The following is a 21371-nucleotide window of genomic DNA, read 5'->3' as shown; positions in this document are numbered from 1 at the left end:
TTAATGGCTTCACAATATTGCATGCATTTTTATATATGTACATTCAACTTTCTTCGCCATATATATATATAGTTGATAACAATCTGAAGCTATTTGTGAAACCCAAATATATATAGCTTACATCTAAAATTAAGATGGAGTACTCTCATGAACATAGAGATGGTCACTCTAACCCGCACCGAAAAGCTGTGAGTATATATATGAACACTCTCTTATATTCTTATATATATTCATGATCATCTTCAAACAATACATTAGGAACTCTTAATTGTTGTTTTTTTTTATTATTATTACATTTTCACACTCAATTCTTAGATTTTTCTATAGTAATGTCATTAATTATGTTGTTTTTTAACTTCAATTTTCAAGGAGGATACATTTAATTAATTATTTTTCCGCAGGAATCCTCTCATGTAGAAGTCGACCCAAAACATCAAGGATCATTTAAAGTCCCTATCAAAGCTCTAAACATCATATGGGGAAATGATCCCCGTTTTTGGCAACTGATTAGTCTTTCAGAAGACGAAACTCAGTAAGAAATTCAATATAATTCTTTGAATACTTGTTCATTGTTTTGAAATAATGGTTTTTAATGGATCCAACTTCGCTATTTATGGTATTTGCTATATAGGTTTTGATATACAGATGCATTGGCAGATCCTAGTGCCAAAACATATCAGATCCAAGTTGTAACATTAGAATTGTATTAGGGTCAAGTCTAATTCAAAAAATGTTCAAAAACAACCAAATTATGTAATCTGCTAAAAAATAATGAGTTGATAATCTTTAATTTATGTCTTTTACTACTCCATAATGAATATTTTTTAATCAAACTTGTTTCATTGTAAAAGTTTCTATCTTTCAGTATTTCTTTATCTTTGTTCTCTTTTAATGGTACCTTGGATTCCAGGTTGACAGGGTTCAAAGATGGTGCAGTGCTCCTCCAAGTGAACTGGATTGAGGTCACAGGGAAATTACCTTCTTCCAATTTCTCCAAGGAAGCTCCGGCTTCAAAGTATGAAATATACTATATTGTAAAGTTCAAGGTGGATGCTTTTGGGTGGCATTCTGTTCCAATCAAATTCAAGGTGAGAATCAATGGAGAAGAGACTGTGAAGAGCATGAACCTCGAGTCCTACCGGGAGAAAAATGACGTGTGGCATGAGATCCCCGGCGGCGAATTCTCAGTTGTCAAGGAGAGTTCTGCTGGGAATGTGGAGTTTGGTATGTTTGAAGTTGAGAGTGACTGGTGGAAAGGAGGCATGGTTCTTGCAGGAATCAAAATTAAGCCAAAAGTAGATAATTAAGAAGGGCAGAAAACCTTAATTTGTTGTGGGGTTTTTGAGGTTAAGACTTGAGACTTGAGAGTGTTAAGTTTTGTTATGTTCCATCATCATTTAATATTTATACATAGGTGATGTACTAGGAAAAAATAAATCAAATATTTGTTTGCAAAAGAAGCAACTTGTATTTTATTCACCTAGCCATTCGGTTCGTCTGGAAAATATGTTAAATACTTCACCCGCTACTTTTAAGTATGTATGTGTCAAATAAAATATTAAATGGTGATTTTAATCAGGATTCTAACTGCGTAATACATAAAGGTGGTAATTTGACAACGTGAGCAACAATTTGAATCTACTCCAAGTCACTAGAACTTCAACAAATTATAAACTTATTATAAAAAATAAAAAATAAAAAAATCAGAACCGAGCGAGCAAGATTGACAAAGATTGATTTGCATATCCTGTAATATTCGAATTGACTGGAGGAAGTCAATTAAATATATAGTTTGGCCTTTTGTTCTGACCAAATAATGTAAACCAAATGGTTTTAATGAAAGAATATTAGGGTAGTAAAGAAGAACGTGTGTTTCTTTGGTTGTGCTATTTTTCATAGTGGTATGGATCACTTCTAATGTTTCTAATGTTTATTTTTATCAGTATTCTCTCGCATTTTATCCGCCCAATCTAGGGTTTGGCACGGGTGGAAAATATGTCATATACCTGACTGTTGCATGTACAATATAAGAAAGTGATTTGATAACCTGATAATGACAAGTCTGAATCTGCTACAACCTATTAAACTTCAAAAAGAAAGTAAGAAAAGGAAATTGTAAATGCTCACCACAGTTACTGGTTTGCATGAGGTTCAAATGACTTCGAGGAAGGCAACTGTCAAATTTTTTTTTTTTTGGCTTTTCATTCTGACCAAACAATATAACACCATATATGTAGTTCAGTTGTTTATCAAAAAATAAATAAAGTTCAGTTTGGAAAATATTTTGATTAATAGTTGAGTACCAACATGGAAATCCCCTACTCGATCTATTTGATAAAATTTCATCCTTTTTTATGAGTTCGAATTCTCTTTCTTCAAACTTTCCCACGGTAATTTATAAAAAATAAAATAAAAATTCCCAGGGTATATATTGGCAAGGAGACTACTTATAAGTAATCCAAATAAAATAAAATAAAATAAAATAGCGGTAGTGTAGCTTCATCCCTTGATTGTTGTTTTATGGAATTTCCAAATACCCTGACATAGCGACAAGCAGCATGAGTTTAATAAATTGCACTGATACAAGGAGCAAATATGTTATGAGAGAGAGAGAGAGAGAGAGAGAGAGAGAGAGAGAGAGAAGGTGATCTGAGCACATTTTTGGGCCATGGGCCCTGTCTGAAGATGATAAAAAACCCAAGGATGATTAAAGATCCATGTACACGTAGACAGGAAGACCGAGGAGAAAAGGGGAATCGGCACATGGACCGAGGTTCCTGTGGAGCATAGACATCTCGAAAATACTTTAGGTAGTCAGCCATACTAGAAAGTGGAGCTCTAGGAAAGGTAACAGAGCCGTGTAAGTAATGGAAAGAAGAAATATCTCGGAAGGTGACTACCATCTCCATATTTAATGCACTACACTAATTGAACTGACCACATTTAAGAAGAAATGATATCTGAACAGTGTCTTCACAGCTCACAACCCCTTTTACCACCTCCAAAATGGTCTTGATGGGACAAGCATTCAAAGAGTTCTCTAGAAATTATACAAATGGAAGGCTGGGATGAAATGGAGGGAACTTTATAAGGAAATGACCCCTACAAAACTGAGCATGCAATCCTGGAAAAATTGAGAGAGAAAAGAAAACACAAGAACTCATTGTAAAGAGATTATACTTGATCAATATATGAACAATTTGTCCTCAGACTTGCCCGAGGAGGGATTTTACGTTGAATTTATGTCTCTTACCCTTATAATTTAAGCCCAATCATTCTTGAGCCTAAACTTACGTAGGTTTGTAGTTTGTTTATAAAATCCACCCTATAACAAATCTATTGTTTTGGGCTTATTGGGTTGGCTTACACTGTTCTTGATGGGCTTAAGCCACTATTCAAGTCCTTTATATATATATATTCTAGATTTTGTAATGATGGGCTGATAGCACAAAGAAATGTGATAAGTAGTATCTCAACAATTAAGTGTATGAAATACAACTTGTAGACAACCTACTGAATAACTTTCCAAATGCCCTCACAATGAGCTACTAGATCAACCGATAATGTATCATAATTTCGTTAAATTGCTAGCTTCTAAACCTATTTATCATTTGAGAAAGGAAAGGCTTTGGTGTTGATTTTTTTTTTAATAAGTAATAAAATTCAATTATTATTAGGATGTGTACTTTGAAATTAGAATAATCAAAATAAAATAAAAATAAAAGATGTAGAGGAAGGAGAGAGTGGCAAATCACTTATATCCAAAACAGAAAACTCTTGGTAACTACATCTTTACAATTTAGAATCATTATCTTACGGTGAATCTTAAGTAGGGAATATATAAAAACTAATGTTGACTTAAAAGAATACTTGATTGCAGTAAAATCAATGACAATTAATGTTCTTTGTTTTTAGTCAATCAAGCATATAAATATAGAAAAATGTTATGTCTAGAACATTTTTGCAACACTTTCACAACAAATCTTAGGTGTCAAGTTGTTACTTGCTATTATTGGTGAGTAAAAAAGCCATTTAAGTGGTGATTTAGATTAAAAACCCATAACAACATGTCACCAAAGATTTTTTGTAAAAATGTTGTGGATATAACATTGCTCATAAATATAAGCTTCATGCAATACACATGATCCACTATTTCTCCTCAAACTCAAGGTAGAAATCTTTTTCTTTTTCTTTTTGGGTCTATAATTCGATTGTTCAAAGTGTGAGGATTGGAATCGTATACATCTTTATTGCTCTAAGAAAAGCTTCTAAGAAGTCTTGGTTTTTTTTTTTTTTTTTAATTCGGGCAACCTTTCCCCGAGTCTGGTAGATGTTTGTAAGGAAGATGCCCCCCATGTGTTTTCTCTTATTTGATTAATGCATTGCAAATTATCAAAAAAAAAAAAAAAAACAGTGGCTTGACAAGGCAAGAGTGTGGCGGTCCAAGACAACCAACAACTAAGCCAAGGAGAAGTTATACCCTGCAACGGGTATATTTTTCCCTAAGCCAAGACACAATTGGGCGATAGGCTACTTAAAGTCCAATGAAATTGAAATGAAAGGTGTAGAGAGAGTAGAAGCAAGAAGAATCATGTAATTCGATTTAACAGATTACGTTCATAGCAAAAAGACCTCAGTGGACATAATCAATGACTTCTTCTTTTTTTAAGTAAATAAAAAATATCAATATGTTCTAATACAGTAATACGGTATGCAAACAGGATGGAGGAGAGATTTCTATCTTTTAAAAAAAATAAATAAATAAAGTGTTGTGAAAATACATGCAAAACAAAAATAGCAAGCACTACAAGACAAAAATTAAAGTGGTTAGGATTCAAAACTTCTCCTATCACTCGGTTTTTTTTTTTTTTTTTGTCTTTCCTATATTTATAATTTGTAAACGTAAAGTTTTTAAAAGCTATTGCATTTTTTTATTATAAGAAATATAAAAGATTATATCAAATGGATGAATTTCATTGCTCAATTAAAGCATAAATTTGAACCAAATTAAATAATGACTAAAAGAATAAAATTTCAACTATTCTCTGATCTATTTTTTCCAAATCACACATTCAATTACATATTCATTCCTGTACTTATTTTCTCCAATAGTTAGTGATCGCTTTTAGATATGTGTGCTTACACAATTTCTATATAATTCATCAAACAAATATTCATGCTACATATGCACATTATTCAAATCAAATACAGATGATGAGAAAATGGTATTGCAAAATTGTTTATTATAGCCCATTTACATATGGTTTCTTTTTTTTTTCTTTTTTTTTTTTTTAAAAAAAAAAAAAAAAACAGTGGCTTGACAAGGCAAGAGTGTGGCGGTCCAAGACAACCAACAACTAAGCCAAGGAGAAGTTATACCCTGCAACGGGTATATTTTTCCCTAAGCCAAGACACAATTGGGCGATAGGCTACTTAAAGTCCAATGAAATTGAAATGAAAGGTGTAGAGAGAGTAGAAGCAAGAAGAATCATGTAATTCGATTTAACAGATTACGTTCATAGCAAAAAGACCTCAGTGGACATAATCAATGACTTCTTCTTTTTTTAAGTAAATAAAAAATATCAATATGTTCTAATACAGTAATACGGTATGCAAACAGGATGGAGGAGAGATTTCTATCTTTTAAAAAAAATAAATAAATAAAGTGTTGTGAAAATACATGCAAAACAAAAATAGCAAGCACTACAAGACAAAAATTAAAGTGGTTAGGATTCAAAACTTCTCCTATCACTCGGTTTTTTTTTTTTTTTTTGTCTTTCCTATATTTATAATTTGTAAACGTAAAGTTTTTAAAAGCTATTGCATTTTTTTATTATAAGAAATATAAAAGATTATATCAAATGGATGAATTTCATTGCTCAATTAAAGCATAAATTTGAACCAAATTAAATAATGACTAAAAGAATAAAATTTCAACTATTCTCTGATCTATTTTTTCCAAATCACACATTCAATTACATATTCATTCCTGTACTTATTTTCTCCAATAGTTAGTGATCGCTTTTAGATATGTGTGCTTACACAATTTCTATATAATTCATCAAACAAATATTCATGCTACATATGCACATTATTCAAATCAAATACAGATGATGAGAAAATGGTATTGCAAAATTGTTTATTATAGCCCATTTACATATGGTTTCTTTTTTTTTTCTTTTTTTTTTTTTGACATGCATTTACAGATAGTTGGCATTTCCCTTAATCCATTTAAAATTACAGCTGTCAATAAACATGACATAATTTAATATCTCCCAATCATACAAATATCTTTTAATTCAGTATTATAATGCCTTGTAATCCAATACCTAATCGAAATATACAAAAATAAATCAAAATGTGAATAAATTTAAAAACTAACATTAAACCATTTTCCAAAATAACATCATTAATAACATTAAAGAAGTTGGAGGAAACTTTGTAGTTATATTGATGTATGAGACTGTATATAATGGGGTAAATTTGTAAGTCAATAGATCTATTCTACATGAAATTTCTCCATCTTCTAATATCAGCTATAATTAGAATTTTTATTTTCTCAAATTTCCGTGTTCCAATATCTGTTGTAATGGGTGGTTTGAAGTATTGATCACAACACATCAATCCCACAGCTACAATACACACACACATACATAAACCCCTTTTTTTAATGAATATATATTAACTTTATGAACCTCTCATTCTAATTTACTTACATATTAACATAATAAGTGGCCAAATGAAACCAAAAATATGGGCCAACTCAAGATACGGTAGTCTAATTGATGGAAGCCTATCTTTTCCTTGTATCGGTAGTGACAGAGTTAATCTTCTTGTTAAAAAGAAATCCTCTGAACTTTGAAGCTGGACCAAAAGCTAGTCAATAAACTAGCCAAAATTTTATTAACAATGTGAAGTTCCTTCCACTACCATCATTCCTGACTACATTTCAGTCCTAATACAGCAAAGGCTTACACAACAGCAACAGGGCATGAAGTGATTTGCTTGACCCAAGCTTTAATAAGTTTTCCCTTCCAATCACAAAAAGTCATAACAGCTTTCTTAATTTAGCACGCAATAGTTCAGCAACAACCATGTCAATCTAATTTAGCACGCGAACTTTCAGGTTTGTACCGCAATGAGAAATCAGTTCCTTTGCTCTTCAATTTCTCTGTTGCAGGTCCAATTCTCTCCAAAAGCTGCATTTCAGAAGATTAAAAAATCTAAGCAATTTAAGAAAACTAGGCAGACCCAAGTAAAAGTTGCAAGTCAATTATGATATGCAACATCAGATACCCAATTGAAAAATAGTCCTAGATTCTTCACGTTGAATCCCCTCAGAATATGAAATTAAGGTTTTTTTTTTTTTTTAATGAGTAAAATGAATTCTTTAAAAAGAGCATAAAAGGATAGCAAACCAAGTACATGGGAGTCATACAAATAAACACTGGGAGGTGGGGGGAGAGAACCATACAAATTTAACATCTAAAATTCATATTATAAATCAAATAAACCTGAAGAGTTAATTGTCCTAGCAGTTTGCTCCCTTATGTGTAAAGATGACAAGAATAAAACTTCACCTATATTATCATGAGTTCGCGGCCGTCAAAAATACATGTTACTTTCTCTCCAAATACTCTACATTGAACTGAGACAAATGAATAGCCCTCCAGATTTTGAACTGGACCCTTTCCAAAGAGCCCTTTCCAACAATTTAGCACTTAAATAGTGAGAGTGCTCAAATAGTTGTTAGGGTGTTAGTTGCATTTAACCCTAGTTGTTAATCAAATCAAGTAAGAAACAATTTCTTGAAACGAGGATACAGCAATGGATTTGGTTTTATATTGTCATTATTAAGTTTCTAGGTTACAAAGTCAATTTAGATCTGGCCATAAATAAATCATATGACTTTTTAATTAGTCATGTGACCACTGCAAGGCAGATTTAAAATCATCAGATTAGATCTTAATTGATGGTTGTAATCATGTCTTTGCTAGGCCAAAATTTTAGCATATGTTTGTGGCTTTTTCTCTCCATTTCACTTCAGAATTGAGTTTGATTGCTCTTACTGATTTAAAAACTTGAACTAGCTCTTAGATTTCCCTTCTTAAATCGTTTTATTCTTTAAGTCATATACGAATTGCATCAATAAAATTTATTCCATGTCAGCACTGAGATACTAACAAAAAGATGTTGATATTCACTAGATGATTGTGGGGGGGAAAAGCAGCAATAACTAACCTTTCATGCAGTCCACCATTGGATACTAAAATAGATCTATCAAACACAGAACTTTCCACCATCCATGCAAGTAACTGTGCCACCAGCTTCTTCAACTATCTGCAATAAAAGGCGTGAAACAAATTCACCAAATAAGCAAAAGATGAATTTGGAACAATTTGATTCCTTCAAACAAATAATGCCTTTGGAGAAGACTTAGAATGGAACTCCTGATGAAGCATACATAAATAAGCAAAAGATGAATTTGGAACAATTTGATTCCTTCAAACAAGTAATACCTTTGGAGAAGACTTAGAATGAGAATCCCAAAGAAGCATACATAATCGATTTGTGTCTACATTTTGGTAAGCCGCCATGCCCAACACCCTGTTTGCATGTAAAAATGGGAAATTGTATCTCTTGTCAACGGATCATATAGTAGTACTCAAATGGTGCGCCCCCCATTAGTGTGAACAGAGCACAAACGAGCACACAGAGAATATGCTAGAACTGGTATAATTTCTAAAGAATATTTAAAGCCCAATTATATTAGGAGTCTAAGCTTTGTATAAATTATAGCTCAAGATCAGTTGAGGTCTTAGAGGGAAAAAATGAAGTTGAAATAAAGATTTCATTGTCTATGGTTAAATCACCAACCAAAAAGGTAAAAGGATATTATTTATTATTTCACCAATTTTGTAGTAAAGGTAGATCATGCATATCTATCAAAACGAATAGTGAAAATTATACACTACCAAAGCAACAACAGCCATATCCCATGGCTTTAGACAATACTCCCAATACGATTCTGCAATCCCCAAAGCTACATGGCACACATCAACTGCAGCAGCCCAGAGCCTCCTTACACCCTAAACATAAAATTCAGCAAAATGAAACACACTCAGAGGAGACAAAGGCATGAATCAAATCACTTGGAAAAAATATTATAAAAATTAAATTAATAAAAAAATAAAAAAAAAAAGCTAGTACCTGGCTGACATCAGTGACATGTTATATAAATCTAGGTTGGTAGCCCAAGGATCATTATGTTCATACCCAAACCCAGTCACCAAAAGGAATCGCTCCACCTTAAAACATGTGGACGAAAGTAAGCATAACTACCCTTAAGAAAATCATTAAGTGTTTTGTTAGTACTAATCAATTTTACCACATGAAGTTAAACAAATTCTGTCATTAACATCTCATTATAAGATCAGAAGCAACATAATGAAAATTTTAGAGGCAAATGGCATAGGACCACTGCTAAAAAGAGAAAATTTGTTAAGGTATGTAAGGCCCATGCCTCAGCAAGCCCCTTGATCCCAGTCTTCCCAGATGTCATCAGAAAATGGCTAACATAATATTAACGATAACTGTTCAATGCATCACTTTTATCCTGTGTCACACCAGTATCACACAAATCAGAGAGTATGTGCCTATGTGGCTATAGCCATCTACTTAAATAAAAAAAATCACATGTAGATATATTACCATAGATATCCATTAATAAATTTTTTATTATTATATAAGTATCCATTAATAAATGATCACTCACCAGATTAGTTTCAATGGAATGAATTTTTTGGCCATTACAGAATGCTCCCCCACCTATCATAATGCAGATCAATTTTCAACCACTGATATAAAATTGACTTAAGAGAATAAAAAGAAGCAAACAGTAGAATGTCAGAGTTTCTTACCAGCAGTTGCAGAAAATATGCCGGTGTTCCAACACATAGGGTCCCCAACAAACTCTACCTGAAATTAATACCCACATTAACCTTCCCTTTCATTTCAATAATTAAGCAAAAAGTATATTGCAGCTTGTCTTCTACAAATAATAAAGGCTTAATACTATTGCCTCTCTTTTTTCCCCCTCCTGTAAATCCTATGCAAACGAAGATTTTGAAGAAAGAAGGTCCTTTCATGATTAAACCTTCCTCATCTGCTGGTGCTTTATAACTATGATTCAATTTCTCATGAAAATACATTCACTAGTATGGATGCATACTATTTCTCATGCAATCTTAATTTTTATTAAACTAGTCCACCATTGAGTTGCTACAGTAGATGCCATAATACAAAACAAGAGAAATTTGCTTTGCTTGTAATTTGGTCATTGTTCATCGTTAAAATGATGATCACCACTTTAATTGCAATCTCAGTGTTATTCATAACTTTCAAGAGTGGGAGATAGGGGGACTAAATTCTCTCATGAAACTGCTATACTTTCATATTAATTTTGTTGGTGGACCAGGTTGTATGAGATGGAGACCTACTAGTAATGGCAAGTTTAGTGTTTGACTGTATTATGAATGACCAAGAGATACCAAGGGACTTCATCTTGAATTAATCTAGAAAGCTCATCCATAACCAACACAAAGAGATATGGACTAAATGTTAATCCTTGATGTAAACCAATTGTGATAAGAAACTCACTTGTGATGCCTCCACTTGTTCTTACACTAGTTACAGTTTTTTTTTTTTTTTTTTTTTTTTNAAAACTATGCATTTTCACTCTTGCATCAATGTTTTTATAATAGAAAATATATCACATTTTAGCTAACCAAGTTCAAAATTCATCCATATCAGTCCATGCAAAGTTGTATAAAAGTACATAGTTGCTATAATAACCATGTAAATTTATACTAGTAGTATTCATTTTGCATGTAGTTTTTTATTCTTTCTTTTCGTATCTTAAGTATAAAGGAAGAGAGTGGATGATAGTTGTTGTGTTTGAAGAAAGAAAGAAAAAAATTACATTTTTCTACCATAAACTATACCTCTAATTACATTTTGCACCATAAACTTTTTGAATGCACGTTTTGCACTTTAAACTATGATCTTTGATACACTTTGCACCTTGACATCAAGTTTGTTGTTAATTTAGATGGAAAAATATAACAGCATGTGAAAAGACCTAATCGCTCATCTTCTTAATGCTTTAAAACAAAAGATGAATTACACGTTACCACTCTAAACTGTACTCCAAATTTCACTTTGTACCTTAAACTTTGAACTTCCATCCAAGTTAACATTAAACTTAATGACAGAGTATAAAGTGTAACAAGGGTCATTGTTTATAATGTAAAACGTGTATTTGAAAAGTTTAGGGTGCAAAGTGTAATATGATGTATAATTTAGAGTGATAAAGTATATTTTCCCCTTAAAAGAATTTTAAAAATATATATTTTAATAAAATGTAATATAAAATAAATAATCTAATGTGAGGTGTTTTAAAATATGAGTATATAAAATAGAAAAAATAAGTATAGTAAAATAGACTAGAATTTTTGCATGAGCTTAATACATTAAGTCTCCTGATCCGTGGACTCTCCCGTTTCCGTCTACGTAGTTATAGTTTTTTTTTTTTTTTTTTTTTTGATAAGTAAATTAAGATTTTATTGAGGAGATGACAACTTGATAAAAATGCTTTCAACCATGACTCTGAATAAAACTCATTTATTTTCTATAACATATACTTTGACACTTTATTGCATGATATTATTCTAATAAATTGCAAAGAGCCTTATAGTTCAACTAGTTGACACTTCTTGGTATTTCTAACAAGAGATCTAGGGTTCATATCTCCACATCCCCAATAGGCTTCTATGTATCTTCATCCCTAACTTCTCAAAATTCCCCAACAAACTCTACCAAAGATTTCCTTTAGGCCAGTGAAGTATCACTAGGAAAAGTCTAGGATCATGTATTGGATCATTCTATCATGTGGGATCCTGTTAATGGATGCCTTTAAGGTAATTGTTAATAAACCAACACCATTTTTATAGGAAATATAAAAAGCCATCAAAAAAATTAATTACTTTTTCTTTTCCCATAAAAAATTTCTAAAAATATATCTTAAACAATGCCCATAGGGCGGCATCCATTAATTATTCCCTATCATGTATTACTTATCAATTTCACTTGATATTGCAAACCTTGTTACCTTGGGAATAAACATTTTATTCTAATAGCATCAGCAAACGGAGATACTCGTTAATGAATTTGCAGCCAATAACTTGATATGAAGTCTTTTTTTTTTTTATAAGTAATAAAGATTCATTGATATCAAAAAGAGAGAAACACTCAAGTACACAGGGAGTATACAGGGGTGAACAAATCAAAAATGAACATTACAAAAATCAAGAAAATCCAAAATAGAAGAAAAATGATGGTTTCTCCACACAAAGAACCAATCAAGTAAGGTTCTAAAAAAAGGAAGCTTGAGATCAGGCATGGAACTCTCCTTGTCTTCAAAACACCTACTATTTCTCTCCTTCCAAATACACCACATCAAACAATGAGGAACAACCATCCATAAATCTCCATTACAATGGCGACCAAAACGACCTTGCCAGCAAGCCAAAAGCCCAACAACAGGCCCAACAACAGAGAATGGCATAACCCAACAAACTCCAAATAACCCAAAAATCATATCCCACAACTCCAAAGCAACTGGGCAATGAAGGAAAAGATGGTCAATAGTTTCGCTATTACACTTGACAAATCATAAACAATTTAAATTATGTGATCAATGCCACAGCAGCTGCGGCAGGATTCCCTGAAACAAAACTAAAACATAAACTGCAAACCTAGGATAACCATGTGCAAAGTTTGTTGTTCCATCTATAAGTATATAAGACATCAGCTAACCTATATATAGTGAAAGCAGCTTGCTTCTGTTAACAGTAACTGAACATATAAAGAAAACTAAAGGTCAAGCACATGTAAGACACTAAGTAATACATATGAATAGGTGGAGTACATCTGACAGAGTCCATAATGACAGAATCAGTCCTGCAGATAAGTCATTTCAAGATGTAACTCCTATCTTCCACTTTACTCATATAATTAAATCAAAAACAAGTCAAATAAAAGCTCAGTTTTGCTTTCATTTACTTATGTTTAATAAAATTTTGCACTTTGGTGCTCCTATTTTATGTAATTAAGCCCAGAAAGTCCACAGTGCTATCCACAAAGTTTAACATCATTGGAGTTCCCACTGCCCTCTATTAATTTAACTGGATCCCCCCCCCCCCCCCCCCCCCAACACACACACACACACAAAAAATAATAAAATAAAATTACGCACCATGTAACTATTATTCCCAAGAAAAGTGTATAAAAAAAGACAAACCTGAAGGATCAATGCACCAAAGGTGATCAGATGAAGTATCTCCTATAATTCCTCCCTCCTCCCCAAGAATGAAGCGATCGTCAAAATTATTTATAACGACTTCTAAAATAGCAGCCTCACTCATTTTATCTGTCCAGCAAGTAAATTTTGTAATCATGTGAAATTTTGTTGGCCAAAATTAATCCTTTATTATGTAACAGAAAACCGAGCAGATGTAATTCCAAAATCTTAAAACAATAAATCGATGTAAGTAGTTATGAATAGAGCATTGAGTCAGAATGGTCAAAAACTTCTAATATCTCAAATAACATACATGGAACATTAAAAACTGACATCTTTAACTTATCAATGAACGTTTGTGTATCACAGAGAGGGAGGGAGGGAGGCAGAGAGAAGGAAAAGGAGATTAACAGAAGGAAATTTTCTCAAAACATCTCTCTACCTTGAAAGGATGTGAATATATTTTGTGAAAAAGCAAACTCAAGGTAAGGACAAATACTTGTATCTTACCACAGCAAGAATTCTTTTCTCTTAAATATATCAAGAAAACTGACGGAAAGCAATCAAGTTCTTTGTATTTTTCGTTGACATTTAACAGGCTAAAAAGAAAAATCTTTCTGTGTTTTCATGCAAAGAATAAATTTTCCTAAGAATATGTAATTGCATAACGAGAAGTTATCTGAAACATAAAAACAGACCAATTGCAAGAAAATTACAAAAAGATAAGTTGCAAAAAAGGTCCTTACTCAGTCACCAAGTCAGTAAGTCCTATATATGTAATATTTCAAGGCTTAACAGCTTCAATCACAACCTGGAAAGAAAAGAAAAGAAAAGACAGACGTGAGCAACCACAGTGAGATAATTGATGAGTTATAGTCCACATATTTGTTATAACCCTATAATAAACTGAAACAACTCGCAATCTAGTAAAATACCACATCATTTGGAGCAAACTACGCACGATGGACGTTTTCCTCTAGAAATTCTTCTACAAATTCAGTCATACTTCTTCATCTAAAATCAATTCTCCATGGCCATTTGAAATCAATTTAACTCTAGCATTCTTCATGTTTTTTTTTTTTTGGTTATGTGCCTGAAGTATCTATAGTTATAAACTTTAGTGTTCAGATCTGTTAAAATTAGTAAGGACTAGCACAAAACAACAACAACCAAGCCATAGTCCCAAAGTTCTAGGGTCAGCTACCGATCCTCAACAGACCTAGTCAAGGTCGGCCACATAATTCTTTTTCACCTTTCTATTCTATCCAAAGTAATACTCTTTGTTATTTTCTTAATTAACTTTTTTTTTAAATACTTCTGTTAATTCTAGTTTTTGTCTTCCTCTACCTTTTCCATTCTCTTAACTCAAATTAACTCACTCTTTCTCATGGGCACATTAATCGCTCACCTCTGAACATAATCAAACTTTCTCAAGCGACAGTCTTTTTATCAATAGGGCCACTCCTATGCAAATTTCCTAATTTCAAATCCTATCTTTCCTTATATTTTCACTTATCCATCTTAACATTCTCCTCTCAACTATAGGGCTAGGAAATTTAGTTCTCATTTAGACTCATAGAATACTACTGTATGTGCATGGACCCTTTTACAGAAAGACAAGCCCACTCAACCACAAATGGTAGCTGAATAAAGCCAAATTTTGTAAGCTTTAAGCTTCTCATAGACTGAAGGTGAGTAAAAAATCTTCCATCACCTAACCAAAATAAATCTCTATTGAAACTAGCATTCACGATGAGATCAAATACTAAACATCATGCCTCAAATGGCCAAATCAACTAGGTACTCACATGGATAAATTCAAAGATCATTAACAGCACACTTTTCCAATAAATTAAAATAAAATAAAACAATCTGCATTTTAAACCAGGGAAGGGGGAGAAAAATTAAAATACCATCTAGGTACTTCTTATAACAAAAGAATGTGAGAGCAAACTAAGAGGGAGAGATTAAACGTCAGCACAAATCTTAGCAGCAATCTCCACCACTTGAATGAGCTGGCTAGGTGGAATTGGTCCAGTTGATTGGGTACCAATCTTTGGGGTACTGTTTCTGGTTGGGAATTTCAGATAACACAGCCTTAGTGCACTTCTCTTGTGGGGTTGATCCTCAAAAATGGAGTCTCACCAAACCCATGTTGGAATTTTTTGGTGAAATCCTGGTGTGGACACCACATTATAGCACATTCGTGGAGATTATCTCTATCATTTATGTTGTCTTTACTTGTGTTTATCTTTAGTATTGGATTAGTATTTAAGATTGTTTAGGATTATCATATTCGTATTTGAGTTTGTTTAGGATTTGTTTAAGAGAGTTTATCCTTATCATTGTGATTCCTGGAAGTTGCATATAAAGTTTCAGATGATTTCTTTTGTATTTTCAGACTATGATTATTATTATTATTCAAATTATTTGCAAAGTTTGCATTGTGTTTGTTTGGTGGTGAATCCAAACACCTTAGGTGAGAAGCCTAAGGTCTACTGTAGGACTAATCTAGGCGGGAAGCCTAGGTTGTCTTGCATCAACTTGGAATGGAAGACGTTGGTATGGTTGAAATTGTGGTGAAACTGATCTGGGTATTGGAGAAAACCTACGAGGAATGCTAGTGGAGAAGACCAAGGACCTGAGTCACCTGACCATTTGAATTTGAATGGAAACTGAATTCCAAGTTCCAAGCTTTTGGGTGCTCTTTTTAATGCTTAATTCACTCACTTAAATAAAACCATCTCATCACATTATATTGAATATTTATGTACCTAAGCATGAGCTACAATCTAATGAGTCATATTTATGTACCTTGAGATATTTATGTATCTAGGCATGAGTTACAATTTAATGAGTTATATTTATGTACCTTGAGAAGCATATACATTTGATGGTAGGACATACATTCCAGATCCCTCTGCCCCAATCTGGAATAGCCTTTCAGCAATTCTCTGGCCAACTTCCATGTTTCGATGGATCCTACAAGCATCAAGAAGTGCTTCCAAAATCACTGAATCAGGTTTTACAGGCATGTTTTGAATGAGAGCTTCAGCTTCAGAAATTTGTCCTGCTCTCCCAAGGAGATCAACCATACAAGTGTAATGACAAACCAAAGGTGTAATTCCATAATCTTTGCTCATGGAATTAAAATAGGCCCAACCTTTATCCACAAACCCTGCATGGCCACAAGCGCATAGAACCCCAAGAAAACTGATTTCATTGGGAAAAATCCCTGAGGCTTTCATTTGTTCAAAAATCTCAATCACCTCTATTCCTAGTCCATTCTGTGCACAGCCACATAAAACTGCATTCCATGTGACTATGTCTTGGTCAGGTGTCTCTTCAAAGGCACAAAGACCATCCAGACTCCCACACTTAAAATACATTGTTATAAGAGCATTACAAACAGACAAACAAGAATTAATTCCAAGTTTGTATATTAGGGAATGGATTTGTTCCCCAAGCTTGGCTGCACCAAGGCATGCACAAGCACCAAGGAGGCTGGTAAGTGTTAGTTGGTTTGGACTCATTCCTCTAGCTAACATTTCAAGGAAAAATTTAAAGGCAACATCTCCTTGACCTGCTTGCTCATAAGCTGAAATAATTGCAGTCCAAGAGACCACATCCCGTTTTGGCATCTTTTCAAAAACTTTCAGAGCATCATCCAACATGTAATTCTGCGAAAGCCTAGAAATGAGTGAGTTCCAAGAAACAATATCCCTCACTCTCATTGTACTAAAAACCTGTGAAACATCTCCCATACTTTTGCACTTTCCATACATGGAGATCAGTCCATTTCCTACAAAAGAATTGAATTGACACCTTGTTTTAATCGTAAGTGAGTGTATCTGTCTACCCACCTCAACATCTCCGATGTTTGAACAAGCAAAGAGAGCACTAGTAAAACTCGAATGATTTGGAACATTTCCTGATCTATGAAGCTCCGCAAACAACTCTAAAGCTTCTCTACTATGTCCATTCTGTACAAGCCCAGAAATCATGGCAGCCCATGAAGCAGCATTTTGCACAGGGATATGCAAAAAGATATCTTTTGCTTCTTCAATCATTCCATTCTGTGCATACGCAGCAACCATAGCATTCCGCATAACCACATTGGGGTTAGGAATCTCATCAAATACATGTCTGGCTTCATATATCATCCCCTTTTGAGCATATGCAGTTATAACAGTCGCTCGTGTAGCAACACCCTTTACTGGATCCCTCTCATAAAAGGCAATCGCATTGTCCAAACTATGACATTGTGCAAATGCTGAAATCATTGTGGTCCATGAGTACTCATTCCTTTCTGGCATCATCTCAAAAAACTTAACTGCATAATCCAAACTACCAATCCTGGTATAAGCATCCAAAATCGCAGTTCCCACAACCACATCTCCCTCGTACCCTGTCTTGATTGCTAGTGTCCTCAAAGTTTCAACCAACTCTACATCATTCAACTTCATTACCGCTGATAAGGCCACAACCAACACCGCCTGGTCCGGTCTCACCCCACTTCTCACCATCATCAAAAACACACCCCACGCTTCTACATACTCACTTATCTCAATGAACCCGGATACCATAACCATCCAAGACACCGAATTCCTCTCTCCCATTTCCTCAAATAACTCATATGCCTCCCTTGTCATACCACAATGGCAATAGCCAGTAATCATTGAATTCCATGATACAACATTTCTCTCAGGCATAACATCAAACAATTTTCGAGCACTCCTCAAATCACTATTCTGCACATAGGCACTAATCATAGCGTTCCAAGAAACCACATTCCGCTCAGGCATTGCCTCAAAGAGATCTCGGGCCTCATCAACGAGCCCGAATTTGGAATACCCAGTTAACAAAATAGTCCAGGTTCTCACATTCTTACCTTGAAATGCATTGAAGAGCGTCTGTGCCTCATGTAAGAGACCGTTTTGGGTGTATCCAGAAATCATGGAGTTCCAAGAACCAGGGTCTCGATGAGGCATTGAGTCGAACAGGTGGCGTGCCTCGGTGACACGGCCAAGTTTGGAGAGGTCTAGGATGCTTTTGTTGCACTGAAAAAGATGGGTTTTTTGGAGAGGAGAAAGTGTAGAGAAAGAGCGGAAGTGAAAGAAACGACGTATTATCATTGAACATAGTGGGAGTTGTTGGAACCAATGATAAGATCTCGTAGACCAAGTTTCTTCAAAAATTCCAGAGTACGTTCACTGCAATGGCCTCAATGTCATAGAGGAGCATCCCAAGCAAAGCTGCTATGCAGTACCCTTGAGCATCCCAAACCAAACTTTGATGAGCTTATCAAACTAATGAAATTCCAGTACTGCTCACAAGCAACTAGTCCACGACCTAAAAAATTTTTGAAGAAAAAAAATCTCATTCAATTGCATATAAAGAACAATGATACTGTCAAAATGCATAACTGAGCACATTTAATATGATTAATTCTCAACATTTCAATGGATATAACACATGCAAATCAAACAACTCAAATCTCCAAGTGGCATAGTTAGCAAGAATATATACCGATGCAAATATTCCAAAGTGAAACATAGTATAATTAAAAGAACTAGATATATATATATATATATATATATCGCATTAGTGCTTGTCCTTTGCATATATAAATGGTGTTTATCTAGAAGCTACTTAAGCATGCGATTAAGCAACTCATATTCACAGGCATTGCAAATAAGCAACTCATATTCACAGGCATTGCAAATAAGCAACTCATATTCACCAAGAACAAAGAGGCATTTGTTTAAACATGATCGCACTAAAATAATGAAATTCTATAGCTGTAAGGCCAACGGTTGGTCAAAGGTTTGATGATTGTAAAGACAAATTTTCAGAATATGCTCCAATAATATAGAAGAAAGAGATCTGTAAATATTCAAGGAATAACAAGACCTAAAAAGGGGGCAGTAAATCTAAAAGCATGAGATTAAATAACAAAACCACGCTGAAGGTGGACCCATATAAGACTTCCTGAAGGCTCTAATAATGCTGCCTCAAAAAATGAGTCAATATAACTATCAGGGTGGCATTTAGCCGTACACTAAAGTTCAGTTTTGATCCTATGAAGGAACAATTGTGGCAGGATATACAAGAACTTTGAGGGAGAGATCCAGCTAATCTTGCACTAGCGCTTAGGTTTGTTATATGTCTTCCTAAAGATAAACATAATGGAATCACCTCCCAACCAACTAGATCAAGCTAGATGAATTCAGATGAAATACCAAAACCATGTTATAGCCTTATAGGTAGACTGACAATAGCACTTGAGACCACTAGGTAGACAAATCAAATTTGAAATGCAAGTAAAAAATATAGAATAAGGAAGCTCTACTCATTCTGCAAACATCTATGGAAGAATAAAAGAAAATGAAACAAACCGAATGCTGCCTTCCTAATGAAGCCATCCCAGAACTTTGAAGAAATAATAAGAAACAAAATCTATGGAAAAAAAAAAAAAAAATGTACCTTAAGTGCAAGCTAATTCCTACATGGAGCTTAGCCTTTTTCCTTTACTCACAGAGCGACTAAAGCTATCACAAACAGCAGTAAGTTCTTTGACCAAAACTCTGTTAAGTGATACAAATTGGACCAAAATAACTGATTGTTCATATAAAAATTGAATTAATTAAGTAAATAGATAAAAAGTTGTAATTATTTAATTAAATAAATATAATAAGAGAGGATAGCACCACCAATATGAACAAAGGATACAGATCAATTTGACTCTCTAGATGCAAATTCCTAACGCTTTAAATTATATATACCTGTGTGTACAACAAAAAAGATAACCTTTCTCAACATCAAAATTCCAATTTTGAGAAAATGGGCTAAAAAATGTTCTTTTGTTATTATTATTAATAGGAAAATTACACTTTACCACCCTAAATTATATCCCAAATTACACTTTGCATCCTAAATTTTCAAAATGCATGATTAGCACCCTAAACTATAACTTGTGTTACACTTTGCACCCCATTGTTATTTTTGCAGTTATCTTGAATAGCATCACGTGAAAAGGTACAATTACCCCTCTTCTCAATCCCTTAAAAAAAAATTACAATTTACCGTCCTAAACTATACTCCCAATTACAATTTGCACCCTAAACTTTGGTTTCCCATCAAAGTAAAGAAATAAAAAGAACATGTTTACCTATCAAAAGTAAAAAAAAAAACAACATTGGGCGCCAAGGAGATCCTCTCTCCCCGCTCCTATTTGCTATTGTTATGGAGGCATTAAGCCGTCTGTTGGATGGTGCGGTTCTGGCTGGACACATTTCAGGTTTCACTGTTGGTACCAGGTCTAATACTCCCCTCATGGTGACCCATCTTCTCTTTGCGGATGACACTTTAATTTTCTGTGATGCTACAGCAAGTCAGATTGAATATTTGCGGAAAATTTTAGCCTCTTTTGAGGCGGTGTCAGGGTTGCATATTAACCTGGCTAAGTCAGAATTAGTCCCAGTTGGAGAGGTGACTAATATGGGGGAGCTTGTGGCATTGCTGGGTTGTAGACAGTCATCTTTGCCAATGACTTACTTGGGACTGCCATTGGGTGCTAAATTCAAAGACAGGGCGATTTGGAACTCTATTTTAGAAAGAATGGAGCGAAGATTAACGAGTTGGAAGCGATTATACCTATCAAAAGGTGGTAAGATTACCTTAATCAAAAGCACTCTCTCAAGTTTGCCAACTTATTTCCTATCTCTCTTTCTATCAGATTAGATCTTAATTGATGGTTGTAATCGTGTCTTTGCTAGGCCAAAATTTTAGCAAATGTTTGTGGCTTTTCTCTCCTTTTCATTTCAGGATTGAGTTAGGTTGCTCTTACTGATTTAATAACTTGAACTAGCTCTTCGATTTCCCTTCTTAAATCGTTTTATAAGTCATGTACAGAATTGCATCACTAAGATATATTCCATGTCAGCACTGAGATAATGTACAAAGTGATGTTGATATTAGCAAGATGATTGTGTGTGTTGTTGTGGGCGGG

At 33.9% G+C, this 21371-nt stretch overlaps 3 protein-coding genes across 5 annotated transcripts in view; 1 reads left to right on the top strand and 2 right to left on the bottom strand.

Annotated features, from left to right (window-relative positions):
• Positions 1-1479, top strand: LOC111993133 (uncharacterized protein PHLOEM PROTEIN 2-LIKE A4). Its single transcript, XM_024025002.2, has 3 exons — positions 1-188; positions 402-532; positions 911-1479. Exons 1-3 carry the CDS (start codon positions 135-137, stop codon positions 1305-1307), a joined length of 582 nt encoding a protein of 193 aa, XP_023880770.1. The 5' UTR covers positions 1-134; the 3' UTR covers positions 1308-1479.
• A 5386-nt stretch (positions 1480-6865) lies between these two features.
• Positions 6866-21371, bottom strand: part of LOC112039618 (phosphatase IMPL1, chloroplastic) — a 38641-nt gene continuing 24135 nt past the window's right edge. Inside the window, exon 10 of the mRNA XM_065778831.1 lies at positions 6866-7199. Coding sequence (XP_065634903.1) covers positions 7098-7199 — 102 coding nt within the window. The 3' untranslated portion in view covers positions 6866-7097. The remainder of the gene's footprint in view (positions 7200-21371) is intronic.
• LOC111993134 (pentatricopeptide repeat-containing protein At4g02750) lies at positions 8976-19950 on the bottom strand. Of its 3 annotated transcripts, XM_024025003.2 has the most exons (8): positions 19847-19950; positions 16233-18712; positions 14107-14171; positions 13361-13489; positions 9921-9978; positions 9776-9828; positions 9211-9308; positions 8976-9089 (listed from the first exon to the last, which is right to left on the bottom strand). In XM_024025003.2, exons 2-3 carry the CDS (start codon positions 18493-18495, stop codon positions 14161-14163), a joined length of 2274 nt encoding a protein of 757 aa, XP_023880771.1. In that variant the 5' UTR covers positions 18496-18712; positions 19847-19950; the 3' UTR covers positions 8976-9089; positions 9211-9308; positions 9776-9828; positions 9921-9978; positions 13361-13489; positions 14107-14160. The 3 variants fall into 3 exon arrangements, with proteins under 3 accessions (XP_023880771.1, XP_065634901.1, XP_065634902.1); XM_065778829.1 differs by lacking the exons at positions 8976-9089; positions 9211-9308; positions 9776-9828; positions 9921-9978 and adding an exon at positions 11861-11873 and having other exon boundaries at positions 13357-13489; XM_065778830.1 differs by lacking the exons at positions 8976-9089; positions 9211-9308; positions 9776-9828; positions 9921-9978 and adding an exon at positions 11889-12678.

This window comes from Quercus suber, unplaced genomic scaffold (genome assembly GCF_002906115.3).
Source record: "Quercus suber isolate HL8 unplaced genomic scaffold, Cork oak 2.0 scaffold_191, whole genome shotgun sequence".
NCBI classification, from domain to species: domain Eukaryota; kingdom Viridiplantae; phylum Streptophyta; class Magnoliopsida; order Fagales; family Fagaceae; genus Quercus; species Quercus suber.
Note: the sequence above shows the minus strand (reverse complement) of the source record. Positions and strands in the feature narration are given on the sequence as shown.

Excerpts from the sequence above, each read along its gene's own strand:
- LOC111993133 (XM_024025002.2), top strand. The coding sequence starts at position 135 with ATGGAGTACTCTCATGAACATAGAGATGGTCACTCTAACCCGCACCGA. Across the intron at positions 189-401 it reads CTAACCCGCACCGAAAAGCT|GAATCCTCTCATGTAGAAGT; the intron begins GTGAGTATATAT and ends ATTTTTCCGCAG. Across the intron at positions 533-910 it reads CTTTCAGAAGACGAAACTCA|GTTGACAGGGTTCAAAGATG; the intron begins GTAAGAAATTCA and ends CTTGGATTCCAG.
- LOC111993134 (XM_024025003.2), bottom strand. The coding sequence starts at position 18,495 with ATGATAATACGTCGTTTCTTTCACTTCCGCTCTTTCTCTACACTTTCT.